The sequence below is a fragment of the Lepidochelys olivacea genome (genome assembly GCF_965140295.1).
Source record: "Lepidochelys olivacea isolate rLepOli2 genome assembly, chromosome: 14".
In the NCBI taxonomy this organism is placed as follows: Eukaryota; Metazoa; Chordata; order Testudines; family Cheloniidae; genus Lepidochelys; species Lepidochelys olivacea.
The window spans coordinates 44,389,186-44,404,086 of NC_140424.1; the positions used below are offsets into that span (position 1 = coordinate 44,389,186).

General features: G+C 65.3%; 1 protein-coding gene across 1 annotated transcript; it reads left to right on the forward strand.

Moving 5' to 3' along the window:
* The first annotated feature begins 3,402 nt into the window (after window positions 1–3,402).
* On the forward strand, window positions 3,403–14,828 carry DDAH2 (DDAH family member 2, ADMA-independent). The gene is made up of 7 exons (XM_084647550.1): window positions 3,403–3,637; window positions 7,490–8,857; window positions 11,487–11,586; window positions 11,975–12,048; window positions 12,208–12,327; window positions 12,636–12,779; window positions 13,602–14,828. The coding sequence occupies exons 2-7, from the start codon at window positions 8,558–8,560 to the stop codon at window positions 13,716–13,718; spliced, it is 855 nt and encodes a 284-aa protein (XP_084503676.1). The 5' UTR covers window positions 3,403–3,637; window positions 7,490–8,557; the 3' UTR covers window positions 13,719–14,828.
* The last annotated feature ends 73 nt before the right edge of the window (window positions 14,829–14,901 follow it).

Here is a 14,901-nt window from a genome sequence, read left to right on the forward strand (position 1 = left end):
CCCTTGGGGGGGCGGGGGCAGGTTGAAGGAAGCATGAAGCGGGGGAGGGGCTGTTCATCCATTTATCACCCTACAGGAAAAGGGGCCCCATGGGGATTTCTTGCCAGGGGAACCCCCATCCCCAAAGATATTGCCCCTCCCCCACTGAAACTCCTGTTCCCCTCCCCGCCCCCAGTGCCCCTCACTCCCAACCCGCAACCCCCTGCTAGCCCAGCCCTGGGGTCCCCCTGACGTTTAGGGCTGTGGGTGTCCCCTCCTGGTTCCAGTGGCCCCCCTCCCCAGAAGAGATACAATCTGTCTCTCCCCTGCCACATGTAGGTGCCCAAGGACATGGGAGGAGGTGGGGGGGATCCCGCCGTGGTTTGCTCAGACATAGCCCGGGGGGGTGGGGGGGGATTTTCCATCCCAGCTGGCCCTGAGTGTGGCTGTCTGGACCCGGGTGCGCTTCCTGTGTAACCCCGAGAGGCCAGGGCGGCCCTGCCTCGGGCAAGGGGGCAGACGGGGGCGGGCCCTGCCCTTGGGGGGGGGGTCTCTCTGAATGAGCCCTCGCTGCAGCACAGCGCCCCCTAGTGCCACCCTGGGGCATGGGCATCAGCACTGACGGCCAGGAGAGCGCCCCCCACCCCCACTCCCTGCAGGCCAGCGACCCCTAGCGCTGCCCTTTGCACAGCCTGGGGGCACAGAGCCTGTTGTCTCAGAACAGCTGGGCTGGCAGGGGGCTGGGGGTCGGGAGCGAGGGGCACCGGTGGAGCTGGGGGGGGCAGGGATGGGCTGGCAGGAGCTGCGGGTCGGGAGTGAGGGGCACCGGCGGAGTTTCGGGGGGCAGGGCTGGGCTACCAGGGGCTGTGGGTCAGGAGTGAGGGGCACCGGCAGGGGTGGGGGGGCAGAGCTGGGCTGGCAGGGGGCTGGGGGTCGGGAGCAAGGGGCACCGGCGGAGCTGGGGGGGGCAGGGCTGGGCTGGCAGGAGCTGTGGGTCAGGAGTGAGGGGCACCGGCAGGAGTGGGGGGCAGAGCTGGGCTGGCAGGGGGCTGGGGGTCGGGAGCAAGGGGCACCGGCGGACCGGGGGGGGGCAGGGCTGGGCTGGCAGGAGCTGTGGGTCGGGAGTGAGGGGCACCGGCAGGAGTGGGGGGGCAGAGCTGGGCTGGCAGGGGGCCGTGGGTCGGGAGTGAGGGGCACCGGCAGAGCCAGGGGCCATGTTTGGTGATTTTCTCCTGTGTGTTTCGGCTCGGGCAGCAGGGCCCGGTGGGTGGGTGCGTGGGGTTACATGGGGGGTGTGATCCCACCCCCCAAGCTGGTGTGATGACCAGCCACGCCCCCCGGGGGCAGAGCGTTAATACCTCTGCTAAGCCCTGGCGCTGAGCTGGGTCTAAATGACCCTGGGGGCGGGGGCGGGGTGTAAGGGTCCCTTCTGCCCCCTGCTGGCGGGGATGAGACCTGCAGCGTGGGGGGTGGGGCCTCGGCCCCCAACCTGCCTCACACCCACAACCCAGGGCCCCCCAGGTCCGTGTATCTCACTCTGCCCCCCGCAGCGTGACACCAACAGACGGGATGGGGCTCCCACGGGCCCCTTGCCGCTGGGACCATCCCGCAGTCTCCCGCTTCCCCCCCGGCTGGAGACTCCCCCTCGACACACGAGGCCCAGCACTGTGCCCCGGAGCCCCCCCCCCCAGCATAGCCAGGAGATGAACAGACACCCCCCCCACACACACACCCGGCCCCCACCAGCGACACCCCCCCAGAGACAGCCGCATGCCCGGCCCCACCAGCGACACCCCCACAGAGACAGCCGCATGCCCGGAGCGGCTTCCGGCTGCTCCCCGCCTGAGGGGGAACATGGCAGACGTGGCGGGGGCCAAACACAGATGGCGCGTGCGAGGAGGAGACAACAGACGTCTCAGACAGGCAGACGGCGAATCCCAGCCAGGAGGGACGCACAGACACCCACCGCCCCCGGGAGAGGAGCCCCAGATGGCAGGCGAGCCAAACCACAACAGACACCCAACAGGCCTCGAGGCAAACAAGCTCAGAAACAGACAGAGCCAGCCGTCAGGGGAGCAAGGACCGCCCCCCCACACACACATACACCAGCCACTAGGGGGCAGCACACACACCCCCCTGCCCAAGCTTCTCCCCAGATGTTTGTGCCGACCTATCCAGCTGCCCTTGCTGTCAGTAGGTTCCAGTGGTAACGCCGCGGCACCGTGACCCAAGGAGCTCTCAACTCCCCCGGGGGCTGGGCGACAGCACAGAAGGGCCCGTGGGAGGGACACACTATTTTGGCCAGTGAACGTTAGTTATGTCTAAGGAAACCATCGGGGGCCTAGGGGATTTGGCTACTACTGGCCTAGAATGGCTAGCCCTGGCCCATAGCAGATTTCCAGGTAGCTAAGATAAAGGCACTTGGTTTTGTCGGACGGGAGGAGCCTCAGACCTGGGAGAGAAATTTGAGAGAAAGTCCGTGTGTCCATCTGTCCGGCTCTTTGTGTCCCCCCGCCACTGCCCTCCCCCGTTAATCTCAGACCTTTCCTTGTGTTCATAACAATGGAATCACAGGGCCGGGCTAAGAGGGGCTGCGGCTCGGGAGTGAGGGGCACCGGCAGAGCTGGGGGGAGCCCAGGGCTGGGCTGGTGGGGGGCTGCGGGTCGGGAGTGAGGGGCACTGGCAGAGGTGGGGGGAGCCCAGGGCCGGGCTAGTGGGGGGCTGCGGGTCGGGAGTGAGGGGCACTGGCAGAGGTGGGGGGAGCCCAGGGCCGGGCTAGTGGGGGGCTGCGGGTCGGGAGTGAGGGGCACCGGCAGGGCTGGGGGGGGCCCAGGGCTGGGCTGGCGGGGGCTGCGGGTCGGGAGTGAGGGGCACCGGCAGAGCTGGGGGGAGCCCAGGGCTGGGCTGGCAGGGTGCCCCTCACTCCCAACCTGCAGCCCCTGCCCTTGCTGCCCAGCGCCCCCCCAGCGCCAGGCCCAGCCCCAGCCGGGGGCGGTGCCGGGGCAGGAGCAGCCGGGCCAAGCCCGGGCGCCCCCGGCCAGCAGCAGCCCCAGGCCCAGCAGCCCCAGCGCCGGGGGCAGGAGGAGGGGGAGGGGCAGGGCCAGGAGCAGCCCCCCCAGCCCCATGGCGCCCGGCGGCCCCAGGAGGGGCAGGATGGGGCCCGACACCGGCTTGCCCGCGTCCTCGGCCCCGCGACTCCCGGCCCCAGAGCTCCCCTGGCCGGCTGCTGCCCGTGGGTCTGCCCCCCAGGCCGGCTCCGGGGTCCCCAGGAAAGCCCCCGGTCCGTCAATCCCAGCCCGGGGCCAGTTATGCCCTTTTTAAGGCCCTGGGGGCCGAGTGGGCGGGGCCTGTGAGCGAGGGGCGGGGCCTGTGAGCGAGGGGCGGGGCCGGGGGCGGGGCCTGCCTAGCCCCGCCTCCCGGGCAGACAATGCGGTGGGGCTGGGGCTGGCGGGGCGGCCGCTTCTGGGCTCGGTGGCTGGCGAGGCCGACGTGTCCCGGGGCCCCCCCGCCCCGCGCAGCCGGATCTCGGGGGGTCGCTGGCAGGAAACCGCCCCTAGCCCGTGGCGCGGCAGCTCCGGGGCCTTTTGGGGCGCCCCCCGGGGAGAGAGACCCCCCAACCCAGCGGCCCCCCGGATTGCGCTGGGCGGGGCGCAGGGAAGTAAGAGCGCATGGGGGGGGCTGGATTTTTGGGGGGAGGTTTGGAGACGGGGCTGGAGCGACGGGCGGAGGGGACCTTGGAGCGGGGTTGGGTGATTTGGGGGGAGAGGATTGAGTCTTTGGGAGGTGCCGGGGGGGGGAGGAGAAGGGCGCTGGGCGGGGCCCGGGGGGGTCTGGGTTAAGGGTGGAGCCCTGGGGGTCGGTATGGGGGGGTGTCTGTGTGGTGGAGGAGGCGGGGGGGCTGTAGGGAGGACCTGGCGGGGCGGGGGGAGTTGAGAGGCGGCCGATCTATGGGGCGGGCTGGGGTGGTTTCAGGGGCGCTGAGGGAGGGTGGGTTGGCGGACAGAGGGGCGGGGTTAGGGGGTGGATTCGGGGGGCAGAGTTACTGGGGTGCTCTGGCCCAACGAAGGGGGGCTGGGGCATCGTCTGCGGTTTGGGGGAGACCTTTCAGGGGGTTGTGGGGTGACTGGGTGTGGGGGGTGCTGAAGATTTTGGGGTGTTGTGAAAGCTGGGGCTCCCTACCGGGGAACAGCCGTTATGGGGTGCTGTTTAGGGAGGGCTGAGATGAGCGGGGATACTGGGGGGCTGAGATTGTGGGGTGACCCTCAGGCAGCTGGCGGAGCTGGGAACGGCTGTGGGGGTGTTGCAGTATTTGGGGGTGATCCAGAGGCGGTAGCTGGGTTGTTTGGAGACCGAGGGAGGGTACTGGGTGGGGCACAGAGGGTCTAGTGCTTAGAGCAGGGGGGCTGGGAGCTCGGACTCCGGGGTTCTCTCCCCGGCTCTGGGTGGGGGCTGGGAGCCCGGACTCCTGGGTTCTCTCTCTGGCTCTGGGTGGGGGCTGGGCTGGGCTGTGCTGGGTGGGAGCAGGGCGGCCCCGGACTCCTGGGTTCTCTCCCTGGGCGTGGCGGGTCGGAGCAGGGAAGTTGAGGAAGGAGAAGCGCCCCCCCCCCGCCCCCAGTGGAAGGAGCCAGATTGATTATTTATGGTCCTAGGGGACAAATCCGCCCAAAAAACCCAACCTGGTGGCTGCTTTGGTGGGGTGGGACCTGGAGCAGCTGCCCGGAGGAGGGATCCCAAGGCCTCGGAGCTGGGCTGGGACAGTCTGGGGAGAAAAGGGGGGAACCCCCCCCGAATTTCCCTGGTGTGAAAATCTGCCGGGGGGTGTGTGTGTGTTATTCTTTCGCTCCCTGGGCTGTTCCAAGCCTGTTTTCTCTGCTGGGGGGGGGTCATCTGCCCTGGGTCGGGGGTGTCCCTCGGTCTGACTTGGGGGCGGGGGGGGCCTGGAAGGTTTTGTTGTCTCAGGTTGCGGCTGGGTGAAAGCAGATTGGGGTTGGGGGGGGAGCCGTGGTGGCCCCGGGGTGTGGGCTTCTGGGTGTGGTGTGTACCCGTCTCTCTCTTCCCTGGGTTGTGGGCGTGGAGGCCTTGTGAGTTGCCGGGGTGTGTGTGTGGCTGGCAGGGTGCGTGTGTCTCTCTGGGGGTGCAGTCGGGCTGTGGGTTCGGCTGTCTCAAGTGGTGCGTCTCTCTCCGGGGGGGTGTGTGTGTCTGGGGGGGGTGTCTCTGTCTAAGATTGTCTCCGGTTGTTTGTTTCTGTGTGTGTGTGTGAGGGGTTGTGTCTCTCGGGGTGTAACAGGTAACAGGAACCAGCTGTTGCATATTTTCGGCCTGAGCGAATCTGGGCGCGGCCCCTGCCTGGCTCCCCAGACCCTGGGTGGGGGCGAGGGGGGAACGGCCCGGGGGCACCCGAGAGGCGGCGGGGGCGATCGAGTGGGGCGGGGGGGGGATCGGGCCGGGGGCACCCAAGAGGCGGTGGGGGCGATCGAGTGGGGTGAGGGGGGAACGGGCCGGGGGCACCCGAGAGGCGGTGGGGGCGATCGAGGGGGGCGGGGGGGGATCGGGCCGGGGGCACCCGAGAGGCGGCGGGGGCGATCGAGGGGGGCGGGGGGGGATCGGGCCGGGGGCACCCGAGAGGCGGCGGGGGCGATCGAGTGGGGTGAGGGGGGGAATGGGCCGGGGGCACCCGAGAGGCGGCGGGGGCGATCGAGTGGGGTGAGGGGGGGATCGGGCCGGGGGCACCCGAGAGGCGGCCGGGGCGATCGAGGGGGGGCGAGGGGGGAACGGGGCCATTGACAGGGTCCCGCCCCCTCTGAGTCCCGGGCTATACACAGGGCCACTAGACAATTAGTGTCCTGACTACTGATTATTAATTAAGGCTGGTCTCACAGGAGCATCTGACACCCCAGTCGAGACGGGGGGGCCCCCCATTGTGCCAGGTGCTGCACAGACCCCCCCCCGGGACATTGAGGTCCCTGTTGTGCCGGACACCACCCAGACCCGCCCTCCCACATCGGGCATCATGCTGTGCCCCCCCCCCCCCGGGCTCCCCTCACCCGTCACATGGGCGCTGCACAGACACACAAGGAGGGGCAATTCCTGCCCCCACTGAGACCACAATTTGCATTAGAACCCAGGAGTCCTGGCTCCCAGCCTCCCCCCCCCCCACTCAACCACTAGCTCCCACTCCCCTCCCAGAGCCAGGGAGAGAACCCAGGAGTCCAGGCTCCCTTCCCCTTCCTTTTCCTCCCCACCCCCACCTCCGGACTCCTGAGTTCTCTTTCCAGCTGGACACGGGCCCCATTGTGTGTTGGCCGCACAAACAAGTCACAGCCAGTCCCTGTCCTGAAGATAAGACAGACCGAGGGTGGGGGGACAAACAGAGACTCAGGGACAGGAGTGATTTGCAGAAGGGCCTGGAATAGAACCCAGGAGTCCTGGCTCCCAGCCCCCCCCCCCGCTCTAACCACTAGGCCTTCCCTCCCCAAGCTGTGGAGAGAACCCAGGAGTCCAGGCTCCCAGCCCCCCCTGCTCTAACCCACCAGCCCCCACTCCCTTCCCAGGGCCGGGCAGAGAACCCAGGAGTCCTGGCTCCCATCACCCCCCTGCTCTAACCACTAGACCCTCCCCATCCCCTCCCAGAACCGGGGAGAGAACCCAGGAGTCCTGGCTCCCATCACCCCCCTGCTCTAATCACTAGATCCTCCCACTCCCCTCCCAGAGCCGGGCAGAGAACCCAGGAGTTCTGGCTCCCATCACCCCCCTGCTCTAACCACTAGACCCCCACTCCCGTCCCAGGGCCGGGGAGAGAACCCAGGATACTACTGAGATCCTTGCTCTGGGCTCAAAGCTCTCATGGGGCGAGAGTCCCGCAGGGCATTTGGGGTGTGAGTTACCGGGGTGGGAGGGGGGGAGGAAGAGCATAGAGATTTTGGGGCACGGGGCAGATAGTTTGTGTGGCTTCCAAGGGGATGAGTTTTGGGGGTCCCTGTTAGTATGGGACTGACTCTGGGGGCAGATTGTTGGGTTGCGCAGAATTCAGGTTGATTTGTATGGCTCTTTGTCATGGACAGTTTGGGGAGACAGAGTTTTAGGGTGATTTTGAGCACCATTTGGGGGGGTCCCATTCATGGGGGACAGAACTCAGAGCAGATCTTTGGGGTATGACTTGGTGGAGGAAGTGTATATCTGAGTTTAATGGGGACAGATCTGGGGGACAGAACTCAGGGTGAATGTTAAAGCAGCAGATTTGGGGGTGGCCTTAGTGGGGGACAGGACTCGGTGGATCTCTGGGGTGACATTCATTGGGACAGATTTGGGGGCCCGTGTGCAAGGCAGGGAACACGAGGTGACTGAAGAAAACAGATGTGTGTAGCCTGCATTCTCAAGGGACCGAATTCAGACTGACTTTGGAGGGGCCGGGTTTCGGGGAGACAAACCCCCGGGTGGTTTTCGAGCGGATGGATGAAGCCGAGAAAACAGAACTGACCCTAACTGCGTGCATCTCTCGCTTTCTTCTCAGAAGTCTCGCTTGTGTGGACGCAATAAATAGGGGTTTTTTTCCCTCCCCAAATTCCTGGAAGGGGGGAGGGAATTTTTATTTTTATACCGCCTGGAGCGAGCGAGATCTAAGGAAGGAGAGGCAAAGAATTTCCCCTGGATTCGGGGACTCTGGGATGAAGGTTGCTTGAGCAGAGGACTTGATAGAACCCAGGTGTCCTGACTCCCAGCCCCCCTCCCCTCCCCCAGCTCGGGATTTGATCAGCAGATTGGCAGTCGGACAAGGCAGAATTTAACCGAGGAAGAAACTGCATCGATCTGGTGTTGGAGGAAGCGAATCGGTTCCAAAGGGAAGCTGACAGACCCATGTGGAGCCCGGAAGGAGGTTAACGGGGTGACTGGCTCTAGGAAGAAATGGATCAACGTGGCACCGAGTGCGGGCGCTGATCCGAGGCTTGGGTGCTGAGGCTGATTGAAGGGCGATTGCTTGCTTGGGTCGTTAATGCTAACGAGAGATCGATCGGCCCACTGCCCCGGAGTAATGGCCCAGCTGCTGGGAGAAGCAGCCCCCAGGGGAAATTGATTGGCCGGTGGCCACGGCTCAGGGAAATCTGGGGCTGGAGACTCTCTCGATCAGATAACTGGGGCTTGCTGGGAAGCAGAACCCCTTGGCGGAGGGATGCCCCCCGGGCGATATTGACCGGAAGATGAATGGAATTGATCAGCTGAGGGGGGAGTTGGTGCCCAGGGCGTGAAATTGATCAGAGGAAACTGAGTCATTGACTGGGAAACTGACCAGTGCCAGGGAGAAGGGGTGCTCCGGGGAGGCTTGGCCAGTTGGGTGATTTGCCCGGGGATCCCTTGAAATGGATCAGAAACGCTGCTCCAAGGGAAACTGACTTTGGTGGCTGATCGGGACTCGTTGGTTGGCCGGTGAGAGGGGAAATCCGCCAGCCGACCGGGGACCCGAGCCGGGAGGCGATTGAGCCGAGTTTCTCTTACCCTCTGCGGAGGGCGAGCGGTCTCTGCGCCTGGTGCGGAAATTGCCCCGATTGGGGCAGGGGCGATACCGACCGCAGGGCTCCCAGCCATGGCTGGTCCCTCCTCCTTCGGCAGATACACCCACGCCATCGTCCGCAGCGTCCCGGACTCGCTGGGCGCCCGGCCCGCCGGGGACGGGGCGGGCCCGGCAGAGCCGGTGGACCTGGCCAAGGCCCACCGGCAGTACGGGGTCTACACCGGGATCCTGCGGCAGAAGCTGGGGCTGCAGGTGATCGAGCTGGCGGCGGACGAAGGGCTGCCCCTCTCCGTGCTGGTGGAGGACGCGGCCGTGATCCAGGGCGACACGGCGCTCGTCACCCGGCCCTGGGAGCCGGCGCGGCGGGGAGAGGTAACCAGGGCGCCTGGGGTCCTTCCCCGGCTCTGGGAGGGGAGTGGAGGGTCTAGTGGTTAGAGCAGGGGGCTGGGAGCCAGGACTCCTGGGTTCCTTTCCTGGCCCTGGGAGGGGAGTGGAGGGGCTAGTGGTTAGAGCAGGGGGCTGGGAGCCAGGACTCCTGGGTTCCTTTCCTGGCCCTGGGAGGGGAGTGGAGGGGCTAGTGGTTAGAGCAGGGGGCTGGGAGCCAGGACTCCTGGGTTCCTTTCCTGGCCCTGGGAGGGGAGTGGAGGGGCTAGTGGTTAGAGCAGGGGGCTGGGAGCCAGGACTCCTGGGTTCCTTACCTGGCCCTGGGAGGGGAGCAGGGTCTAGCGGTGCTGGTGCTCCCTTCCTTAAGCCATCAATTATTGTAGCGGGGGGGGGGGGCGGAGGCTAATTCACCATCTGCTTCCTCCAGGGTGGCCCTAGGCCAAGCCCCCTCCCCGCCCCCCCAGGAGAGTTTGTCGCCTGACCCTAGTTGCCGTGGCAACTGCTCATCCCAGCATGACCTCATCGGTGATGCAAAACCTCCCATAGCCTCTGGAGGCCTTTGGGAAACCACCCCCAACACACACCCCCCCGACCCCCCTGAGCCAGCCAGCCCCGCCCTGGGGCAGGGGGGAGCCGGCGCCCCCTGGAGGGGACAGGCCCCTGCCCCATTCCCCGCCCCCCTGAGCCAGCCAGTCCCCGCCCTGGGGCAGGGGGGAGCCGGCGCCCCCTGGAGGGGACAGGCCCCTGCCCCATTCCCCGCCCCCCTGAGCCAGCCAGTCCCCGCCCTGGGGCAGGGGGGAGCCGGCGCCCCCTGGAGGGGACAGGCCCCTGCCCCATTCCCCGCCCCCCTGAGCCAGCCAGTCCCCGCCCTGGGGCAGGGGGGAGCCGGCGCCCCCTGGAGGGGACAGGCCCCTGCCCCATTCCCCGCCCCCCTGAGCCAGCCAGTCCCCGCCCTGGGGCAGGGGGGAGCCGGCGCCCCCTACATGTCGATCCTGATGAGCTGCTCTTATGCTGGGATCTGGATGGACCTTGTTGGCTGCAGACTAACGACCCCTTACCAGAAACACAGGGTGTGGGGTGGGGCAGGGGGAGCTCCTGGCTAGTCCAGTCCTGGCCTCTCCCAGCAGGGGGCGCTGTGGGGAGCGGGGCGGCCCGTGCGGGGGGGGGGGGGGGCTGGCTCCTGGCTACTCCAGCCCTGGGCTCTGTTCCCTGAATTCCCGGCCGGATAAACCTCGGCTCAGCTCTGGCTATTTTAGGAGACGCCCCAGGGAGGTTTCTCCAAGCAGCTGCTGATGCCTTGGTCCAGACCCAGGGCTTTCCCGGCACGTTTCCCCCCAACGCTTTGAGGCCCCGTCTCTTGGGTTCCCTCCCACCCCCCCCCCAGCTCTGGGGCACAGCTGGCCAGCCCCCCACTCCGGCCCTGGCTGAGTGAGTCGCTTCCGAGCTGAGGGGGGAGATGGGACGGGACGCTTTGAATCGGGCCGGCCCCGCGATCTCTGCTAACCCGGCTTCCCTGAGTTTGAGGGGTGCCCTGGAATGTGATGCGGTTGCGCCCCCCGGTGGCAATAACGTGCAACGCACCTGGGCGGGCGGCCGAAGACTCGAGGGCCAATGTTTCCCTTTAGCTCCTCCCAGCGGACGAGGCAGCGAGCTGGCGAAATATCCCGGCGTTGGCTGGAGCGGCTCCTAGTCCGTGGGACAGCTGGGGCTCATTTTCCCTGGGGCCCTTGGAAGTCATCTAGAGGGGATAGGCCCCGTGCCCCATTCCCTGCCCTCCGAGCCAAGCAGTCCCCTGCTTTGGGGCCAGATCTGAACTGGCGCCCCCTAGAGATTAAGGGCCCTGTGCCCCATTCCTGACCCCCCTGAGCCAGCCTGTCCCTGCCCTGGGACTGGATAGGGGCCGGTGCCCCCTAAAGGGGGGGAAAAAACCCATGTCCCCTTTCCCACCCTCCTGAGCCAGCCCGTGTTGCTGAACCTTGCTGGGTAGTAGCAACTCGGGAGCTTGTGAGCTGAATGCCACGGGATGAGGACACACATGGGCGGGGTAGGCTGGGGAAGTGGAAGAGGGGACGTTGGCACTCGTTTCTGAAGCCCCACAATCTCTTCCTGGAGTTGGGTGTAGGCCGCTGAAGCCTGCCTAGAAGTAGTGAAGTTTGAGGCCTAGGTTGGGAGCCGTGGGGCCGGGTCAAAGGGCCTGCATCATTGGGGCTGGTTGGGTAGGGCGAGCATGTCCACAGGGGTCACCGGGGAGGGGGTGTTGGCAGCGATTTCTGGACCCTCACAATCTCTTCTTGATGTTGGGTGTAGGCCGCTGAAGCCTGCCTCGTAGTAGCAGTGCCAGAGGCCTGGATTGGGAGCCATTGGATGGGGTCAAAGAGCACATGTTGGCAGGGTTGGTTGGGGAGGACAAGGGTTCCAACTGGGGGTGCCAGCAAGGGGGTGTTGGTGGCCATTTTGGAACCCTCACAATCTCTCTCTCCTTGGGTGTAGGCCCTGAAGCCTGCCTGGTAGTTAGTCTCATGGGGTTGCTAAGGGATGGGCCAGTGGGATGGGGAAGTGTAGGGGAATCCCCTGAAAGAGTTAATCTCTGTTGTTGGGGGTGGGGGGCTCGATCCAGATCATCAGCATTAAGAAGGTCCTGGAGGAGCTGAAGATGCGGGTGGTGGAGGTGACGGATGACGGGGCCACCTTGGATGGCAGCGATGTGCTCTTCACAGGTGAGCGCCCGACCCCTGGCAACGGGAGGGCAAGTAGCCATGGCTTGTACCCTGGGTGTGAACCAGCAGGGGGCGATGTGGAGCAAACTGCCTAATATTCCCAGAGCAGGGGATAGAACCCAGGAGTCCTAACTCCCTTCTCTCCCCCCCCCCCCGCTTCATTCGAAGGGCATTGATCAATTCCTGACTGCACTGGGAGGTCGGTTTTGGGGGGAGGGGGACTGATGGTGCATGGGGAGGTGGGGCTGGTGGGGTAGCAAATGGGTCATCCAAGGGGCCAGCTCCAGCTTGGGAGTATCTGAGTGACGCCAAAGCAATGGGAGCTAATTTGGCCATGGCATCTTGAGGGTTAGTGAGTCTTGTCCCGCCTGTTCCTGTCTCCTTACAGGTCGAGAGTTCTTTGTGGGCATCTCCAAATGGACCAATCACAGAGGGGCGGAGATGGTGGCGGATACTTTTCGGGTGAGCTGGAATTTTGGCAGGGTCAGGGAGAGAACTCAGGAGTCCTGGCTCCCACCCCGCAACTCTCCCTTTTCCCAGGGCTGCGGGGCGGGACTGAGGGACGCTGGCAGAGCTGGGATCCATGCATGGTTTTTTTTCTCCCCCTTCCCCGTGTGCCAGGATTTTGCTGTCTCTACTGTCCCCGTGGCGGGCTCCTCCCATCTGAAGAGTTTCTGTAGCATGGCTGGGCCGGACACAGTGGCCATCGGAAGCAGTGAGGCTGCCAGGAAAGCCATGAGGGTAACAGGGCCTATCCTGAGCTGGCTGAGCCCAGGGGAGCTGAGGTGTGGTGGGAGCGGTGGGATACTGGGCTGGGTGGGCCCCGGAGGCTGAGTTGTGGTAGTAGAGGTGGGCACCAGGCTGGGTGGGCTCAAGGGGTTGAGCTGTGGTGGCTGCGGTGGGATACTGAGCTGGGTGGGCTCAGGGGGCTGAGCTGTGGTGTCAGCAGTAGGATACCGGGCCGGGTGGGCCCAGGGCACTGATCTAAGGACTGTGTGGAGGACGGGGACACCAGGCCCTGCTCTCACCCCCATTGGCCCCACCCCCAGACCATGGAGCAGCTGACCGATCACCACTACGACACACTGACGGTGCCGGACGACCCCGCCGGGAACTGCGTCTACGTGCGGCTGGGGCCCAAGGGCAGCGCCCTGCTACACCGCAGCCCCGAGGAGTTCCCCAACAGCCTGCAGGTGAGGGGGCGGGGTGGGGGCGGAGCTGTATGGCTGCTGGGGGCGGGGCTAAAGGCTTTGTTGACTGGAGGGTTCATGGGCACGCCTTAAGGCCCTGCTGGGGGTGGATGGGGGTGGTTTGGGGTCCCTGGGCAGGACTTAAGGATCAGTGGGGGTTGGATGGGGTTGGGGTTGGGCTTAGGCCTCTAGTGAGGGTGGGGGCAGAGTGCCAGGGGGTGTTGCTTGTGGAGGGGGGGGTCAGGGGTGGAGTTTGCAGCTGCAGGCTGGGAGGGGGCGGGACAGGGGGTGGGGCTTTGAGAACAGGGGCTTTCTTGGGCGGGGCTCAGGGTTGGAGTGGGTGGGGTTCATGGGGGGAGGGGAGATGGGTCTGGGGCAAGACTTGAGGTGGGTGGGGGAGTGGCATGTGGCTTTAGGGGCGGGGCTAGGAGTGAGTGGGGGCAGGGCATGGGGGTTTGGGGTAGGAGTGGGCAGGGGAATTTGTGACTGGGTCCTGGGGACAAGGTTCGGAGTGGGTGGGGGCGTGGCTTGGGAATCTAGGGGTGGGGCTAGGAGTGGCTGAGGCAGGGCATGGGGGATCTGGAGACCTGGGGGCGGAGTTTGGGATAGGAGGGCGGGGCATGTGCAACTGGGGGTGGGGCATAGGGGATCAGTGAAGTGGAGTGAATGGGGGCAGGGCTTGGCGATCTGGAGGCGGGGTTTAGGATAGGAGGGCGGGGCTAGGAGTGGGTGGGGCTGTCGATGGAAAGGACGGGGCATAGAAATGGCTTCTCCTTACCCACAATGCTTTGCACCCCCCAAATTGACCCTTGTCTCTCCCCACAGCCCTTCCAGAAGCTGTCCGACCTCACCCTGATCCCCGCCGCCTGCAGCGAGGTGGCCAAGCTGGGGGGGGCCCTCAGCTCCTGCTCCCTTCTCATCAACAAGAAGCTCGACCGCTAGTGCCTCCAGCCCCCCACCAGCTACATGGGGGAGCCCCCTGTCCCCCCCATCCTCCCTGTATGCCCCACATCTTACCCAGCCCACGCCCTGCACCCCCAACCTCAGGGTGCCCCTCAACTCGCTGTCCTCTATCTGGGAAGTGGCATTCACCCTTTCCCAGCATTGCCCCCTCACCTGCCTGGAAAGTGGGGTTCCCCTGATCCCCCAAAAGCCTAGCCTCAGACACAGCCTGGGGAATATTTGGAACCTCCCACAACATGTGTTGTGGACCCTGAAAATAATGGGGTCCTGCCTTCTTGGGAAGTGGGGAGCAGGGGGGCTGGGTACCCCATTAGCAGGAGAGGGTGGAAGGCCTATTAGGTGGGGCCCCCCAAAGTGTTGGGAAACCCTTTGTTCCTTTGCGGGGAGGGGAAACAGTGGGTGGGACCCATCTATACTTAGTGGGTGGCCTGGGGAGGGAGGGGTTAGAGCCCACCCTCATATGGGGCTTGGGGGAACCCAGCTATGTCCTGCTGGGATAGTGGAAGGTTTGGGGGACCCTGATTTATCATGCCACCATGGGGAGGGGGTTTGAGGGACACCAGTATGTTATACCACACAATGGGGACCCCAATATTGAAGCCATGGCACTGGAGGACCTCGGGTACCTGAGATCCCTGAATTAGGGGAGACCTTTCACTGTGGTTAGGATCTTCCAGCCCCACTGCTGCCTTCCCCCCCAGCCATTCATCCACTAATCTATGGTGCTGGTGTTTTTGGGGGTTAGCCCTCTTACCCCCTGAAACACAACTCGCTCCCCACTGCCACACCCCTATAGTACAACCCCTTCCCCCGTTAGCTGTCGTGACTGTGGGTCTGTGAGACTGATCCTTGGTGGGAGCGCTGGGATACCAGGCTGGATAAGTCTGCTGTGGGGCCGGTGGGGATCCCAGACCTTTAGCTATGTACGGGTGACTGCCCCTCCCCAAGACAGGGGTGCCTTGTGTGTGTGTTAGAGTAGTTAGGGGGGCTCCTAGGAGCCCCCTGTGATGTGGAGTAGGAGCGCCCCCTAGGGCAGAGCTTCTCACTGCCTCTGAGATCCATGACACAATAAAGAATTGAACCAATTTAGCCCCCTCAGAGTGGTGTCTCAATTGGGGGGGACCCGTACCCCACTGCCCCTGAGCCACCCAGTCCCCCCCCC

What these genes read in the sequence shown, in the direction of transcription:
- DDAH2 (XM_084647550.1), top strand. Translation starts at nt 8,558, where the DNA reads ATGGCTGGTCCCTCCTCCTTCGGCAGATACACCCACGCCATCGTCCGC. An exon ending in TGGTGGCGGATACTTTTCGG is followed by an intron (nt 12,049 to 12,207) that starts GTGAGCTGGAAT and finishes CCCGTGTGCCAG; the next exon opens with GATTTTGCTGTCTCTACTGT. An exon ending in CTGCCAGGAAAGCCATGAGG is followed by an intron (nt 12,328 to 12,635) that starts GTAACAGGGCCT and finishes CCCCACCCCCAG; the next exon opens with ACCATGGAGCAGCTGACCGA.